This window comes from Pectinophora gossypiella, chromosome 12 (genome assembly GCF_024362695.1).
Source record: "Pectinophora gossypiella chromosome 12, ilPecGoss1.1, whole genome shotgun sequence".
In the NCBI taxonomy this organism is placed as follows: Eukaryota; Metazoa; Arthropoda; class Insecta; order Lepidoptera; family Gelechiidae; genus Pectinophora; species Pectinophora gossypiella.
This window is the reverse complement of record NC_065415.1, coordinates 16,110,984-16,128,141: the sequence shown is the minus strand read 5'-3', so window position 1 is coordinate 16,128,141 and position 17,158 is coordinate 16,110,984. Positions and strand designations below refer to the sequence as shown.

General features: G+C 38.9%; 1 protein-coding gene across 1 annotated transcript; it reads left to right on the top strand.

Annotated features, from left to right (window-relative positions):
• Nucleotides 1–214: 214 nt before the first annotated feature.
• Nucleotides 215–16,581, top strand: LOC126371214 (formin-binding protein 4-like). The gene is made up of 10 exons (XM_050016474.1): nucleotides 215–556; nucleotides 2,128–2,262; nucleotides 2,624–2,816; nucleotides 3,420–3,699; nucleotides 4,662–5,534; nucleotides 6,072–6,205; nucleotides 12,188–12,317; nucleotides 13,597–13,728; nucleotides 14,745–14,936; nucleotides 15,308–16,581. Exons 1-10 carry the CDS (start codon nucleotides 394–396, stop codon nucleotides 15,404–15,406), a joined length of 2,331 nt encoding a protein of 776 aa, XP_049872431.1. The 5' UTR covers nucleotides 215–393; the 3' UTR covers nucleotides 15,407–16,581.
• The last annotated feature ends 577 nt before the right edge of the window (nucleotides 16,582–17,158 follow it).

The window sequence follows — 17,158 nt, the reverse complement described above, 5'->3', positions numbered from 1 at the left end:
AGTACATGTGCTGCCATCTATGTCGCAATCATAATTATACTAATGAAATGTCCTCGCGCTGCGTATGATAAGCTAAGTTATCACTAGATGGCGCTTTACAGAAAAAGCCATAGACAACATTTTTACTTAGTGTTGCCATACTTATTTAATTGATTACAAATGGCGGACCAACTTGTTTGACAGCATACCATACCATAGACAATTTCAGCAACGTCAAACAATGGATTCACGTTTCGCGTGTCGCAGCGTTGAAAAATAGAATTTCGTTGTTATTTAAGTATACTTTTAAGCCAAATTACCTATCAAACTCAATAAAATAGTCCGCGAGTAACATAGAAAGCTTTTTATAGACGTTTTTTAATGTGTGTCTTCTAGTCTTCCTTGAGAGTGATCATGAGTTCGTTAGCGGGTTTGGTAGCGAATTACGGAGATTCGGATGAGGAGCACGACGAAAATGGGTCTTCAAGACCATTACCCAGTGCGGCGGCGGCACACGCCCCGGCTGCGTACACTCATAGTTCCGCAGCCATTCATCCACCGCCTATACCTCATTGCCGTAAGTACATGCTTGGTCTTACTCAACACATCCCAAGTTTTACCAATATTGTGAAATTCTGGCTCTTAGAAAACGACCGCTTTGGAAATAAAGAATGGAATATATTACGATGTGTATTTTCTATTCAATTGTACTACATTGTCATGCAATTTTATAGAGGAAAATACCACATAAGTAATATAAATATTATACACTATGTTTATGTTTAGCAACTTGTCCAGCGTCTAGTGTTATATTTCATTGCATATCCATTGTAAAGTATCAGGTGACAGATATCATTCTTAGAAGGCTGTATCAATACACAGAATAGTATAAAGTTTTATACTCTATTGTATATACAACTGTATGCGCCATACCTCCTCTGGTTGATTGAGGGCGCTACATTTAGATGTAGCTCTAACAACCTCTATAGGTTGGGTTGATTATGTTATAAAAAACCCAATAGAAGTTCTTAGGAATATGTGGGTGTTTTACTTTCATTTATATTTAAATTTGACAGAAAAGAGTCAATTTTCCTTTTCTATCAATGCTAGATTTCTAAAATCATTGCAGTAGTTTCAAGGGTAAATGAAACCAACTGGCTAGTAGCTAGCTACAGTAGGACAATACCATGTTTATACAAACATGGTTATGTTTACCCGTTTTAAGATTGATGGTTGTCTAAAGTTTCAGATTAAACATTTACACTCTACTAGTTCTACAGATTTTAGATTCTAATGTTGTATTCAACAAAATATTATTTCATCCCTGTTTTGACAGTTTTTGATCTTTTTTATGTTTCTTCAGAGATCAGAATCATTTAACATAATTATCTAAATATATAAAAGGAGAAACTGACTGACTGACATATCAATGCACCGCCTAAACGGCTAAACATAGGCACTTGAAATTTGGAAGGGACGTAGCTTAGATACCGTAGAGGTGCACTAAGAAAGGAATTCCCGGAATTCCCACGGGAACGAGAATTAGCGGGAAAATCGTTTTGTATGAACAATCAGGTACCTTAGTTAACTTAAAGTGGCTTTCCTTGCTTAACTTAGTTGCAACAGGATATTGCAAAATTCCGACGGAAACGGGAGTTGGAGGGAAAAACATTTGTATGAAAAAATCGAAACCGCGTACGATAGATGTTTTCAATCTAGCATGCATGCATACCTTAGTAAATATAAAGTTTAGTTATGGCTGTATTTTGAAAAATGGGAGTTAGCGGGAAAAAAATTGTATGAAAAAATCTAAACTGCATAAGTTAGATGCTTGAAATTTGATATGCACTCCCACACACACAAAGATCTCTCTTTTATAACATGCCACGCGGACGAAGTCGCGGGCAAAAGCTAGTCATAGATAAAGTTGTTGAAGGTCAAAGTAACATTTGTTAATCTACATCATTTTGCACAATGTTAGTCCTGAGGAGAAGAAATTACTCAGCATATTTTCTTAACATTGTTTTGTTGTAGAGCCATTCAAAAGTTATTCAGTTGGACATGTTACCAAAATTGTCTTCAAACTTTGTAGAAAGTTTTGTCATAAATGTTCTATAGCACTAATGCACTTGTTACAAATCTTCTCAGCCTGGTCAGCGTGTTATGACGAGGGCAGTGGATTCACTTACTACTGGAACCAGCAGACTAATGCAGTGACCTGGGAGGCGCCGCCGGAGTACCTACTAGCTCTCAAATTGGCACAACAGCAGTTGAATACTTCAGGTAACTTTTAGACGTAATTTATTTCATTTTTGTAATGATGAACCAATATTGTCTATCATCTCATTAAACATTTTCAATTAGTTGGAATGTAGATTTGCCAGAGTAAATAAACTATTTCACAATAGGTTCCTGTTCTCCAAATTTACGTTTTAGATTGTAAGTTTTTCAGCTGTTTACAATTTCTTTGATACTTAAATTAATTGATTACAAAATAATTTGCTTTCTATGTCAGCCAAGTTCCTAACTGCAGATAGTGTAAATGTTCTCTTACACATTATCTACAATAGGTTTCCAATTACACAAGCACTGACTAGCTCATAACAAGAAATGCTAAGGCTCTAAAATTATTCCATTTTTTCAGGATCCACAGAAGTGTCAGCAGAAGAATGGCAGTTGTACCAGCAAGCGTTAGCAGAGAAACAGAATGTTCAAAACAAGATGGCGGCCAAGGCTAGCATCTTGAAGCCCACGAGGAAGGTGGAGAAACCTGTTGATGTCAAGTCAAAGAAAGATGACAAGGGCAAGAAAAGACCCGCCAGCGAAGATGAAGAGGAGTAAGTGCTTTTACTAATCACAATAGTTTAAAATAATGGCATAGACTTTATGATTATGCCTCACAGCTGGGCACAGGCTTTCCCTCAACCAGCTGTAACACATTTCAGTCATTGCCATTTGCCAGTTTTCATATCACTCAAAGGTTTTCAATTTGACTTATTTAATGCTACTTTTATATTATATTATATGTAGTTATGTTTGATTCTTTTTTGACGTCACCTATAGATTTGTCGCAAATGGCATTAACTACTTGGCCGGTTAAATGGGAGAAAACCTAGCGAACCTAGCTGAGCCTGGCCTCATCTGAGAGGAAGAATATTTGAAAGAATTAATCCATCCTAATGGGTCGATAGCGATAAGCGCTGAATGAGGGAAATCGTCGACCACGCCGGCGGGGTCGGTATCGGGGTTCTGAAGTGTTTGGTTTCGCGACCGGATTGGCCGCCTCTATGGCTAGAGTAATCGGGTCGTCGGGATCGTATATTACGTCCTTCGGGTTATGTTTGACACTTATTGGTAATAATACCAATTTAATCTCAACTCTTACCGCCTGTTACAGGTCAAAATAATAGACTGTTAACTATCCATTCCCTTATTTTCAGAAAAATAGAACTGATAACATCATACTACAATTCAGACTCTGAATCGAATGACGAGTCGGAGTCTCCAGTCAAGTCTTCCATACCACCGAAACCTCAGACTGTCAAACCACAAACAGCACCGAAGCAACCTGTAAAGAAGCAGAAGAAACAGCCTACAGTAGAGTATGGGCCGAGCTTGCCTCCAAACCAGAACTACACAGTGCCTATAGGACCGGAGCTACCTCCAAAACTTACAAATACTGTCAAGTCGCCCGAGCACAAGACAATTCCTAAAGATGAGGTAAGTATTTATATGAAATATCTCTCATACAAAATAAAAATGATTTTATTTTTGCATGGAATCGAATGTTTTGTATAAACTTAAAGATGAATGAAATCTGGTATCGATAAACTAAAGTGAAAATTATTAATTGCTTGGAATGTTGTATCAATGTGTGAAGATTTGTTGGTTCAAAGAATTACTTTCCACTATTATGTGGCACTGCTGATCTAAGACTCTATTTTCATCCGCTGTTACTTTTCTATTTTATTTCATTTATTTATTTATTTACATTTGTTTACGAGGCGTTAAGATTAATAAAACCACAGTAAAAATTATTATAAATGTGAAAGTAATGCTGTCTGTCTGTTACCTTTTCACGCTTAGTCATCTGAACTGATTTAGATGTAATTTGCTATTGAGATAGTTTGAGATCTATAGAAGAACACAGGGTAGTTTTTATCCCGAAAGTCTTTCCGCCTGAGGGGATGGCAAAAGGTCCCTCGCGTGAAGTCCACGCGGGCATAATCGCGGGCGGAAACTACTCATTTTTAATTCAAAGAAAGAAGAGCACCTTGCACACCAATGATGAAGAAGCGCTACTGATAAATGCAATGCAATAACTGTTTAATGTAGCTGGGAACCAAAGCAATAAACTCATCATTATTATTATTTAAAATATTTGTTTTTCTACATTTTCAAGTTACTTCTGAACAACCATTTGAAATTATTCATTTCATCGTAATAACTTCACATGGTTCGTAATGGTCTTGCGCTATACTTCTGGCATGTTATTTTGTTATATTCAAGCATAACATGTCACTAGTTTGAGCAAGACTATAGGTTCCCTGTTCCATTGATTTTGTTATTGTGCAATGTGATGGCAATATAAAGTTTTCAATCTGAGGTGTACAACTAAATTACTTACTTTTAAAATAGGACACTTTTAAGGTATTTAATAAATAAATATTTCTACCACACAGGGAAAGTCAACGCCAAATTCAACAGAAATTGACGAGAGTATAGATGAAAATGCATTATTAAACAAATTAAAAGACAAAGCAAAATTACTAGAAAAGCTCGGAGGAGAATTGCCATCGGAATTAAAGAAAATAATACGAGATGAAAATAGTTCTGGTACGAATTCACCAATAAAAAGTGATGGTTGGAAAGAGAAAATATTGGACACAAACATTGATGACTTGCTAGATGAAATAGAAAAGAAAGAACTTCCTAAAGTCAAATCTAAATCTGACGAACAAAGTTGCAAATCGAATGGAACAAGTGCCAGAAATTCTCCCAGAAGCACTGACACGCCTCCTAGAGAGGAAATCAAACCCTTATTCCCAAGTAGTAAAGTGATTGCCGAAGAACCTGAGAAACCTGTTGGGTTATTCCCGAGCGCAGCTAATATTCGGGAAAGTAGCCCTGAGAAAATCCAATCTTCTACTCCTCCACCTCCGGCGGAAAAGAAACCAAACATGTATCTATCAGATGTTAGCGAAGTGACTAATGTTAACCGGAAGAAGCTTCGAATTTCAAATTCTGTTCTACCCGAACGACCAAAGGCTGAAGCTCCGTCTTATACTACGAAATACTCGTCACATATTGAAGGATTCTCTTCAGAAAGGACTGGCTTAGGTTTTAGTAAGGAAGAAGAGAGTGGTACCAGTCCAAAGGCAACAATAAGTTACGGGAATGGTCTCATGTTTACTAAGGGAGAGACATTGAATGAGGAGAAGAGGGACGAAGACTTGGACGACATGATGGAGCTGGTGGAAGCTAAGCTCAAGTATTTGAACCAGTTGCAGCCATGTGTCGTCACACCCGTGGCGGAGATGCTCATACAGATGCAGGTAACATGATTTAATTTTTTTGGAAGAAGTCTTTCGATCTTTTTATTGAAGTAGTTCCATACATTATAAAGTACTGGCTGTTTCATAATATCTCGCGCATTGTTCTTGGTTTTATTTTTTTTTAATTTGTTATTCTTTTTAATTCGTACAGCCACGTCACGCTTTCCTACAACTAGTAACATTTTGGTTCGACCTAATTTTAAGAATAAGAATAAAATAAATTTATTGCCAGTAACAATTTACATTTCGTCCCATTGTTACAAAATTTAAATTTAGAACGCGGGAAAAAGGTGAAAATATATATTTTCAAAAGGTTATTTTTCGCATACGTGTAGTATAAAAAAAAAACGTGTTTGAGTGAGACAACGGACAATATTCAAAATTTATTTTTCGTGGATCACGACGCTGTCTACGTCAACCAAGGAATTATTTACAGGTTGATCGACTACCATTAGTTATTACGGTCTTGGTATTGTCCTTTGTGGTCCATTGAAATCCCAGCTACCCGTGTTTAAGTGTGCGTGTATGTCCCCCCAGACGCTGATGTCGGCGTTCCGCGCGGGCGCGCTGTCGGGCGCGTACTGGCGGCGCTGGGTGGCGGGCGGCACGGCCGCGCTGGCGGGGCAGGAGGCGCGCGCCGCGCCGCCGGGCTGGGCGCTCGCCTTCCAGAGGTACGGCCCCCGGCCGCCGCGTGCGGGGATGCTTGTCTTACATACCTGTCGACCCGACGTATGCTTGCCGTGTGTTAAGGACTCTTTGCGTACGCTCCGCCGACTAAAGCCCCTTGGAACACTTAAGGACTTTATGGACAAATCGCGTATACTTCCCGTGCAATAAATGGTTAAAGACTGGAACCCGTGTATGCTTCACGTGGCAAACTTAAAGGCATTTACGTATGCTTCATGTGACGTACTTAAAAACTTAATCGTTCGAGAACACGACTGCTATAGCCGACGTCGCGGCCCCAAATGTCCTATTATCAATGACTTGTGATCGCGGCATACTAGGACTGTAATTCGCATATGCTTCACGCGACAGACTTAAGGACTGGTTTACATTATGCTTCCGGTGACATATTTATGAACTTTACTTCGCGTTTCAAAAAGCATACTTATAGACTTCAACTTAGGTATGCTTCGTTCGCCGAAAAGACTTAACTGTCGCGTGCTCCGGACACCGTGCGGCTGTTTTATCTTGTGAATTTTAATGTGTATGCTCAGTACCACCATACAATACAATGGATGAGTTAAAATAAAACAGACTAATCTTTATAATAAAAGAGACAAATATAGGTTACGCACGGGAGCGAAAGAGAACGTCGTCTTTCTTTCTCAGTCACGCTCGTACAGAAACACATACTTGTCTATTTTTTATAGTTTTCAGTCTGTGAGGGGTGAGGCCTTCGAAATGATACATACGTCGGTTCTTATTTACACAACTTCTCATAGATTGATATTTCTGACTGCAATTTTTTTTCTCCTTTATAATTTTTTAAACCGATTGCACGAAACGGTCATGATGCGCGGAAAAGGAGCTTTTAGTAAATGTGCAAGGTGCTAGTGACACCGTAACGAAAAAAAAATAACTCTACTTGATTGTACTAAAAACGATGGTTGGTGTTTTTTTTTTAAATGACAGGTATAACTTAGAACAAAATTAGATGGTTGTTGTGGTTAGGGTTGATGAGGTTGGTAATTCACCTCACAACCCACACGATGGAAGAAGATTAAATGGTGTGTACAGGAATTAGCACCAATAACTTCGATGCGCGGTAAGAATTAGATCTGTCAAAGTACCTACATAAGCTAGTGTTGCAACGTTCACTAGCATAATGATGTATCAGTTGATATTATCGATCTATTCTTTTCCATCTAACACTACATACGTAGGTAACCTACCCATTTACGTGCAATGTTGTACACTGATGATTTTTAAAAACTTGACATTTCTATTGTTTTATTTTAAATCTAGGAGGAGGAGCTCGGTGGCGCAGCGGTAAACGCGCTCGGTTTGCGATTGTTGAAGTAAAGCAACTTTCGCAGAGGCCGGTCATAGGATGGATGACCACAAAAAAAAAGTTTTCATCTCGAGCTCCTCCGTGCTTCGGAAGGCACGTTAAGCCGTTGGTCCCGGCTGCATTAGCAGTCGTTAACAACCACCAATCCGCACTGGGTCCGCGTGGTGGTTTAAGGCACGATCTCCCTATCCATCCATAGGGAAGGCCCGTGCCCCAGCAGTGGGGACGTTAATGGGCTGGTGATGATGATTTTAAATCTAGGTACTATACAGTTTAAAGCATAATTTGGGACTACAAATAATTAAAAAAAAAACACTAAGGTTTTCATGAATTTTTCGACAGGAAATTCCGCTTGATATCAACTTAAAATACATCCACCAAAGTTTTCGTTACGGTGTGTGGCACCACTCTGTATTTGGTATATAATTTTATTTATTCGCTGAGAGGTACCGCACTGTTTTGTGCGGTCGGTAAAAAAAAACAAAATACTGTCGTCGGGTGTTTAACTATAATCAAAAATTCTACAATTTAAAAACAGCTAAAAGTAGATATTTTTAATTTCATAAATAAAAATGTCGTACAATTTTTTTTATACTAAGACTAAAATTTAGTCTCAGATATTACAGAAATTTATAGGTAAGTATAAAGTAAAATGTACTAATATGATACTTAAAATTATAAGTATTTATTTACAAACATTTAAATTAATGATTTTTCAATGTAATTAAATTTATATTTTCACTCTTATCTGTGATAATAACTGTGATAGGTATATGATGACTAAGTGATATTGAAACAATAAAAGAAACAATAAAAACTGATTACTATTTCGAGTTTCTTTGTAATCACCTCATGCTATTGGAATTCACGTTGTAATTTAACATTTTTGAGAAACTAACTCACATCTATAAATTAGCGAGTCCAATGTAACTTTAAGCCACGAAAGAACATAGAGAAGAAGAAGAAGACGGTATGAAGAACAGCAGAACCCGTTTCTTCAGCCAGAGTTCTTCGCGCCGAGGATGTGGGTGAGAATACATATCTTGATAGGTTTTAAAGTCTTCTAGATGATATACTTTGGTCTTTTCCAGAAGGCGGCACTCAGGAGTCGGCTTCTAATGAAACCAACTTCAAACCTCCACGAGATTGCGAATTGGAATATGTTATTGGAATACTTTCTGCCTGTTTTTCTTTTAAATATCATGATATTATTCTTTGAATTTTTTTATTTGAAGTTGTAAAGTTTTGGAATCGATAGCAGGCACAAATGTACCAAATCGGGTTTAGTATCCTTACAACTAAGATTTGCTTTTCTTTTAGATATTTAAGTCAGCCCCGCGCTTTTAAAAGGTCCGTGGAGATCTTAAATTGTCACTTTAAAAAACTAGTTATTTTAGAAGGCCCAAGAACACTTATTGAAACTCAATATAAGTCATAAAAATGTATCACTTGTTACTGTTTCGGAACACGTTCTTTTTGATTTTTGATAAATCAGTTTCACTTTGAGTTGCACTTTGAGTCGTTGCGCCAAAAATAATGAATGCAATGATGCAATTAATTAAGGCTGGTGACAGCCTTTTTAATCACATTTCTGCACTGAGGGTTCTCTTTTTCTTTTCTGCCCGCCACAGAATAAAAAAACCGACTCTGACTGACTCTCATCAACGCCCAGTAAAAATATAGATTTTCTAAATACAGTACTATGTTATAGCAAATAAAGAGGACCAAACAACATCACATTCAAAACTTATACATACTGTCATAATAAAGACGTTAAAATGACGTCTTTAATGCAGTAACTTTTCAGTTCACACGCACACTCACCCCCTCTCACACATTCTCTCTCTCTCACACACACACACACACACACACACACACACACACACATACACACACACACACACACACACTCCCTCTCTCCGTCACACACCCATACCAAAATCCACTATTTTACTACGTTTCTTCTAACAATTTCGATGCGTATTTTCAAAAAATGGGGTGTCAGACTGAAAATTGAAAAATGGAAGGGGATTAGGCAGGCAAACCCAACACAAGCATTCTTGAATTGCTCTCAGGAAGTTTCTCGGTGTCACTATAATACTACGTTAGTATACAATAAAACTTTATTTATTTAGACAAGTTCAGAGCCTATTATAGCTGCAGCTTATTATAATTCAAATTCAAATTCAAATTCAAAAATATCTTTATTCAGTAGGTAACATAGTTACACTTTGAATCGTCAATTTTACATAACGAACGTCTCATCCGCCTAAAACTACTGCAGCTTCTCACAACCTGTATAGCCGGGGAAAAGAAGCTGCAAGAAAAACCTCGGCACAGGGCCCTAGACGTTCTTTAAAAAAATAAAAATAAACATAAAACATAAAATATTGGTATACAATTGAGTAATTTAGCTGCCTAATATCAGTTCTCAGACAGTTAATCCCATGCATTCATATCTTCTAAATAATCACTAACTTTATAATAACCTTTTTTGTAAAGTTTTTGTTTAACTACTGTCTTAAAACAGTTGAAAGGCAAATTCTGAATGTCAATGGGAATCTTATTGTAAAAACGTATACATTGCCCCTTAAAAGATTTAGTAATCTTATGTAATCGACTGACTTGTAAAGCAAGTTTATTTTTGTTCCTGGTATTAACAATGTGCCGATCGCTATTTTTTGCAAATAATCCTATATGTTTTTTTACATATATTAAGTTTTCAAAGATATATTGTGATGCCAAAGTTAAAATATTAATTTCTTTAAATTTATTTCTAAGTGACATCTTGGGTCCCAATTTGTAAATCGCCCGAATGGCTCGCTTTTGCAGAACAAAAATGCTGTTCATATCTGCAGCATGACCCCACAGCAAGATGCCGTACGACATTAGACTGTGGAAGTAGGCAAAATAAACTAATCGCGCGGTTTCTACATCGGTTATTAAACGAATTTTTTTGACCGCGAATGCTGCTGAGCTGAGCCTTTTGGACAACTTATCAATATGAGGACTCCATTGCAACTTAGCGTCCAAAGTAATTCCCAAAAATACAGCAGTATCCGTGAGGTCCAATTCCTTATTTTTTACAATAATAGAATCGAGGGGCCTACTAACATTCGATAACGTAAAATAAACATATTTTGTTTTATTTTCATTAAGTAGCAGGTTGTTTACAGTAAACCAATCCACTACCTCTGAAATGGCGTTGTTTACATCGTCAAAGGAATCTTGTCGTCTCTTTACTTTAAAAAGTAAGGAGGTATCATCTGCAAACAGCACCACCTCATGTTTTACAAGACTAGGTAGGTCGTTTATGTAAACTAGGAATAGAAATGGACCTAGAATTGAGCCCTGCGGGACGCCTATAGTGACGTTAGATCCACACGATCTGGAGCCATGCACATCAACCCTCTGAACGCGGCCACTAAGGTATGACTCCAAAAGAGCGATGGCATTATCAGTTATTCCATAGTGACGAAGTTTCGCGATCAAGATATCATGACAAACGCAATCGAAGGCTTTGGAAAGGTCGCAAAAGACACCAATAGCATCTTTGGACTCCTCCCAAGCCTGAAAAACATGATTTATTAACTCAACACCAGCATCGGTTGTTGAGCGACCCTTTGTGAAACCAAATTGTTTATTAGACATTAAATTGTTTAAATTGAAATGTTGAAGTAATTGCAGTAATAAAATTTTTTCAAATATTTTACTAAGCGTGGGTAGTATAGATATTGGTCTAAAATTAGTAGGGTCAGAAGTACTACCAGCTTTAAACAATGGAATGACTTTACTGTGCTTCATTAAATCTGGAAACACACCATTGTCTACACATTTATTAAATATACATGATAGATAGGGAGCTATGCAATCAATCACGGAGTTAATGACTTTAACAGAGAGACCATGAAGATCTGCAGTCTTTTTGATTTCTAAAGATTTAAAAGCTCTTAAGACGTCCCTAGGACTCACGTGTGTAAATGTTAGTTTATCTACTTTGGACGTATCTATGTGCTCCCTTACAAGTGATTGAGCGAGTGCAGGAGATGACTTCAAGTCCTTGGTAGTCGAAAATGGAATGTCAGTAAAGAATTTTTCAAAAGCTTCAGCAACTTGCTTATCATTTGTGAGTAGTTTACCGTCAATTTGTAATTGATACTCGAGATCGCGTGCTTTGACTTTCCCAGTTTCGCTATTAATAACTTTCCAAGTCATTTTAATAATATCTGAGCTACCTTTAATTTTACTGCTAACAAACATTGCCTTCGCGGTAACGCAAACATAACGCGGTAACGCAATATAAGATTAATGATTACCTAAATGATAAACATGTCTGGTATTAAATGTGTTCCTCTAGTTATTAAATAACTTGTAATGTACCCTCATTGATTTAAAAGATGTGTTGCTGTTGCAGTTTCTTGTCATTTCTTCTCCTCAGCCATAACACCTTGCGAAATGACGTAAATTCAAAATGTTACATTGACCTTCAACAAATTTATCCATGATAATTACGTTGAATAAATGATTCTGATTCTGATTCCTAAGATCAGTTTAAGGTCTCCTCGCGTCAATAAAACCACGGGGCTACTCCCCCCGGCCCCTGCAGTGTGTTTGTACGTGTCGGTTGTGACCACAGGTCGGAGGGCCGCTACCGCTACGAGCGCGCGGACGGCCACACGCAGTGGGAGTACCCCGCGCCCGCGCCCCCCGCGCCGCCCGCCGACATGGACATATGCACCACGCCGCCACATTCCACGCCCGATAAGGTACGATTATATTTACACCTTTTGAGGAGCTCGGTGGCGCAGCGGTAAACGCGCTCGGTCTGCGGTTGTTCAAGTTAAGCAACTTTCGCAAAGGCCGGTCATAGGATGGGTGACCACAAAAAAAAACATCTCGAACTCCTCCGTGTTTCGGAAGGCACGTTAAACCGTTGGTCCCGGCTGTATTAGTAGCCGTTAATAACCACCAATCCGCACTGGGCCCGCGTGGTGGTTTAAGGCCCGATCTCCCTATCCATCCATAGGGAAGGCCCGTGCCCCAGCAGTGGGGACGTTAATGGGCTGGTGATGATGATATTTACACCACACAAATATGTGGGAAGCAAGACGTTGTACAAGACAGTGGCTTTATTACATGACCACCAAGGGGCATTTGGCGGCTCAAAAATAACCCTGACAGCAGGGTTGATGAGGACCTCATCATGAAGTTGGTAATTCACCTCGCAACCCACACGATAGAAGAAGACAGTTACCCCACACACATATGGGGATATCTCCTTGTTTGAGAAGCAAGCCGTTGTACCAGACCACAGTGACTTTTTTACATGAACACCTCTTATGACGATATCTAGGGGGTCATAAGGCCACATCGATGCAATTCATCTAAAAAAGGAATATGGCGATTTGACATTTGCGCATATAAAAGTGAGTGCGCAATGCAAACAAATGTCAAATAGCATTATTGTTATTTTAGCGAAAAGCGAAGTTACTACTCAGTCGGTCCTAATCAGTAAGTCTATTAGGAAGGAAATTCTCAGTAGTTCAACTGGTAACACTACTGGGAATAGGGGGAATTGCTTCGATCTGGTTTTTTTAACTCCCCCGATCTCATCATCATCAGTAAGTAGTAACCGGGACCAACGGCTTAACGTGCCTTCCGAAGCAGTCATCATCTTACTTTCGGACAATTAGGTGATCAGCCTGTATACCCAGCAGAGGGACGTAGAATGACTGTTTATGTTGTTTAGATCATAAATAAGACATGCATGGATTTTGCGCTTCACGGGTTGAAAAGTCAGACAGGCAGCTTCTGTAAAAATCTTCAAGTTGTTGTTGTTGGTTAGGTTGTGTGGAAATTTGATATGATGTTGTTACCTTTTTTATTTTTGTGTGTGGCGCCCTTTCATAAACTATTTCTATTCTGTGCTATTATATTCTATGTTAGCGGACCCTGAGAAAACGGGGTGATGAGGTCATAAATTTTACATCACAAGACACTGTTTTATAGCTTTTTTATCTACTTTATGATGATTGTTTCCCCCAGGACGAAGTGTTAGTGCAGCCCCCCCTCCCCGCGTCCCCGCCGCCCCCGCCGCCGCCCCCGGCGTGGCAGTCCCCGCCGCAGTGGGCCGACCCTCCGCCGCCCGGCACTGACGACCCGCCCCCGCTGCCCGCCGTAAGTATTCACATATATTGCAGCATTAGCTGTCCGCCCGCTACCTCGTCCGCGAAATTTCATGACTCTAACTTTCAAAATTTCATACAAACTTTAAATTTCTGGGAGGATGAATTTACTAAATCTCATCTTGTGAGCATCTACGTCCTAAAAGGATCGCCTTTGCAACATTTAAGACTCCTAACACTTGTAGTTTTTGATATTTTTGAGAATCAAGCTTGTATTGTTGCGGAACAAGTGTCGTATAACAGATAGACGAAGAGATTGGTTAATCTCTTTAAGAAGTGACCTCGGAGCATCTTGTCACAAGGACGGCGTGTAACGACTCTGTACAACCGATATTGCACTTTATTTGCACAACCAAAACATCTTAATTTGAGGGAACTAACTTATATTATCTACGTAACTTAATGTATACGTATTTATGACACGGTTAGGACACTTTTTTAGAAAAAAATCCATAACGAATGTGAGTCTATTTGTTTATAGGATGTCAGTGTTGGTATAATATCAAATGGGAAAGGGAATAACTCAGTTTGAAAACTTCCACCCATATTACTATTAGATATAACATGTTATTACTAGACTCTTTCCTGCAGATAAACTGTTTAAACAGTTTTGCAGGGCATTGATAAAGTGTATATTTAGTATTAAGAGAGTCCGAAACAACACTGTGTTCAAAAACGGGAATCGCTGATGTGGGACGAAAAGCCGCCAGACTCAAATAGAATTGGGCCGGACATGTTTGTCGCGTGCACCCTGAGCGGTGGGCACGGATCGTCACGCATTGGGTGCCTCATGACGGATACAGGCATCGTGGTAGACCTCGAAAGAGATGGCGTGACGACTTGGACGCTTGCCGGAGGGACTGGCCGGAGTACGCACAGGACCGCGAAAAATGGAAAGAGGAAGGGGAAGCCTTTGCCCAGCAGTGGGATCTTGTAGGCTGGATTATTTTATTTAGTTAGTATTAAGATTTAATAAATAAACAAAAATAATAATAAAATAATACACAGGCCCCAGCAAAACAAGAGATAGGCGACGAACTAGCGTCGTTCTACAGCGACATAGCAGAGTTGGAGAAGCAGGCGCCGCCGTCGGCGCCGCAGACCGGGGCCGGCACGCCGTCGCCGCCGCCGCCGCCGCCCCTCAGGCTGGAGGTCGAGGAAAAGAAGAAGGAAGAAGTCAAGCCTAGGAAGAAAACCAAGGTTAGTTACACAGTACATGTTCACGTCAGGGTCCTTTGGTGGCTCAACAATCACCCTAACAGCAGGATTGCTGAGGTTGGTCGTCTACCTCACAACCCACAGGATAGAATACATTTTTACTGAGAGATAGAACAACAGATACATCACTATGTATCTGTCGAGATTAGACCGGGGTTAGCAGAGACTATGGCATTTGCTCCGATCCTGACATACTTCTCTTGCTTCCTCCACATTGATCAATTCATACACGCACGCCGGTTCAGAGCCTAACCTAAATAATAACCTGATATATTTCTCATAATCACACCACCTTTCCTCCTCATGAATTTATGCGTGTATTCAAAATTAATTGTAAATTTATTTTATTGCAGGTAAAAATATCATCATCAGTCGGTTTGAAGCACAAATCCGTGTCGAACCTCGTGGCGAAGTGGCAGCAGGTTGCCGACGAGATACACTCAGATTCTTAGTGAATAACCTCCAATAGAACTTTATTAAACCATAGATAAGAGAGTCGTGACACAAGAAAGGAACGCTGGTGCCAAAGACACGTATAAAAACCTAGCGGACAAATTGAGAAACAATTGACAGGTCATTGTCGCCGCTCGTTTATATACAACGAAGTGAAAAGGCATTGATGCTAATTCCTGTAGACACCATCTAATTTTATTTTAAGTTATATCTGTCGTTTTCTTATCCGCCGAAAACGAAAGGGACGGGTAATCGACAGGCATACAATTTATGGAATACACGTCAATTTTAAGCAGAAACCTAAAACAACCGTCTAAAAATTTTACATCGTCCAATAACTCGACAGAATTAAATTGACAGCACACGTCAAACGTTTTGCATACCAGCGAGATACCTTTTTGATTCGCCCGGGTTATTCATTCATTTACTTATTCTTAAAATTAAGAGCTGTCAATCAGCCGTCTCTTTTCTTTTAGGCGGATATGAAAATGACAGGTATAACTTAAAATAAAATTAGGAGATGTCTGCAGGAATCGGGGCCAATATAATATATCTAATTACGTTGTCCTCATTGATAGATTATTTAAAAAATGTATTATATAATTATGTCAACTGTTACTGAGAGATAGTGTGCTTGTGATATAAAGAGCAGTAACTGATATACTACGCAGAACTAGTACTATACATGTTTGCAAACAATAAACAGTGTTCCTACATCGTTATAAAGCTCCAATTCTAAACCTCTTGAGCTTTTTTGTAAGCCTGATACTAATCAGTTGATAGTGAAATGATTTAAATAAAATTGCGGTGTCTAAAAAAGTAACAAAATACTTGAGAATCGTCCTAAAGAAGGTTACTTTGTCACGTATAAACGATTTGTATTGCGAAATTAATAATTGATGTTTATCTACATTAAGAGTTTAAAAAATTGAAGAGAATTTGTGCCTATTGTCCTTAGTATAATCCTAATCCTAAAGTACCTAATAGTGATTTTAGAAGCTATTTCTTCAAGTGGATTTGTGCAGTTATTATATCACGTTGTGATGTCTGAAAAACGACGTGTTATTCCTATCGTACATACATAAACTCACGCCCTTAATCCCTAATGGGGGGCCACAAGGACAACTTGCAGCCACTGTTGATACGAAGTCCTAAGATGGATATGATGAACCTTACGCCCATCATTTATTATTACTATCGTGATAAAATAGTCTTCTTATACAAATAAATGCCTTTATTTCCAATAGTAATATTTTAAGTACCTATATGAGGAGCTCGGTGGCGCAGCGGTAAACGCGCCCGGTCTGCGATTGTTGAAGTTAAGCAACTTTCGCAAAGGCCGGTCATAGGATGGGTGACCACAAAAAAAGTTTTCATCTCGAGCTCCTCCGTGCTTCGGAAGGCACGTTAAACCGTTGGTCCCGGCTGCATTAGCAGTCGTTAATAACCATCAATCCGCACTGGGCCCGCGTGATGGTTTAAGGCCCGATCTCCCTATCCAACCATAGGGAAGGCCCGTGCCCCAGCAGTGGGGACGTTAATGGGCTGATGATGATGAAGTACCTATATGGATTACTTCTATGTTAACTAGCTAAATAAAAATAGCAGTTTGGTACATTTAAGTGATATTGACATTGAAGACACTAAAGCTATTTATTATTCTTAGCTCATAAGTATGCTGTGTAAATATTAGATATGTTTACTATAAATTTTGTGAAATAAATACTTTAATGTAATGGGTGTATTATTTA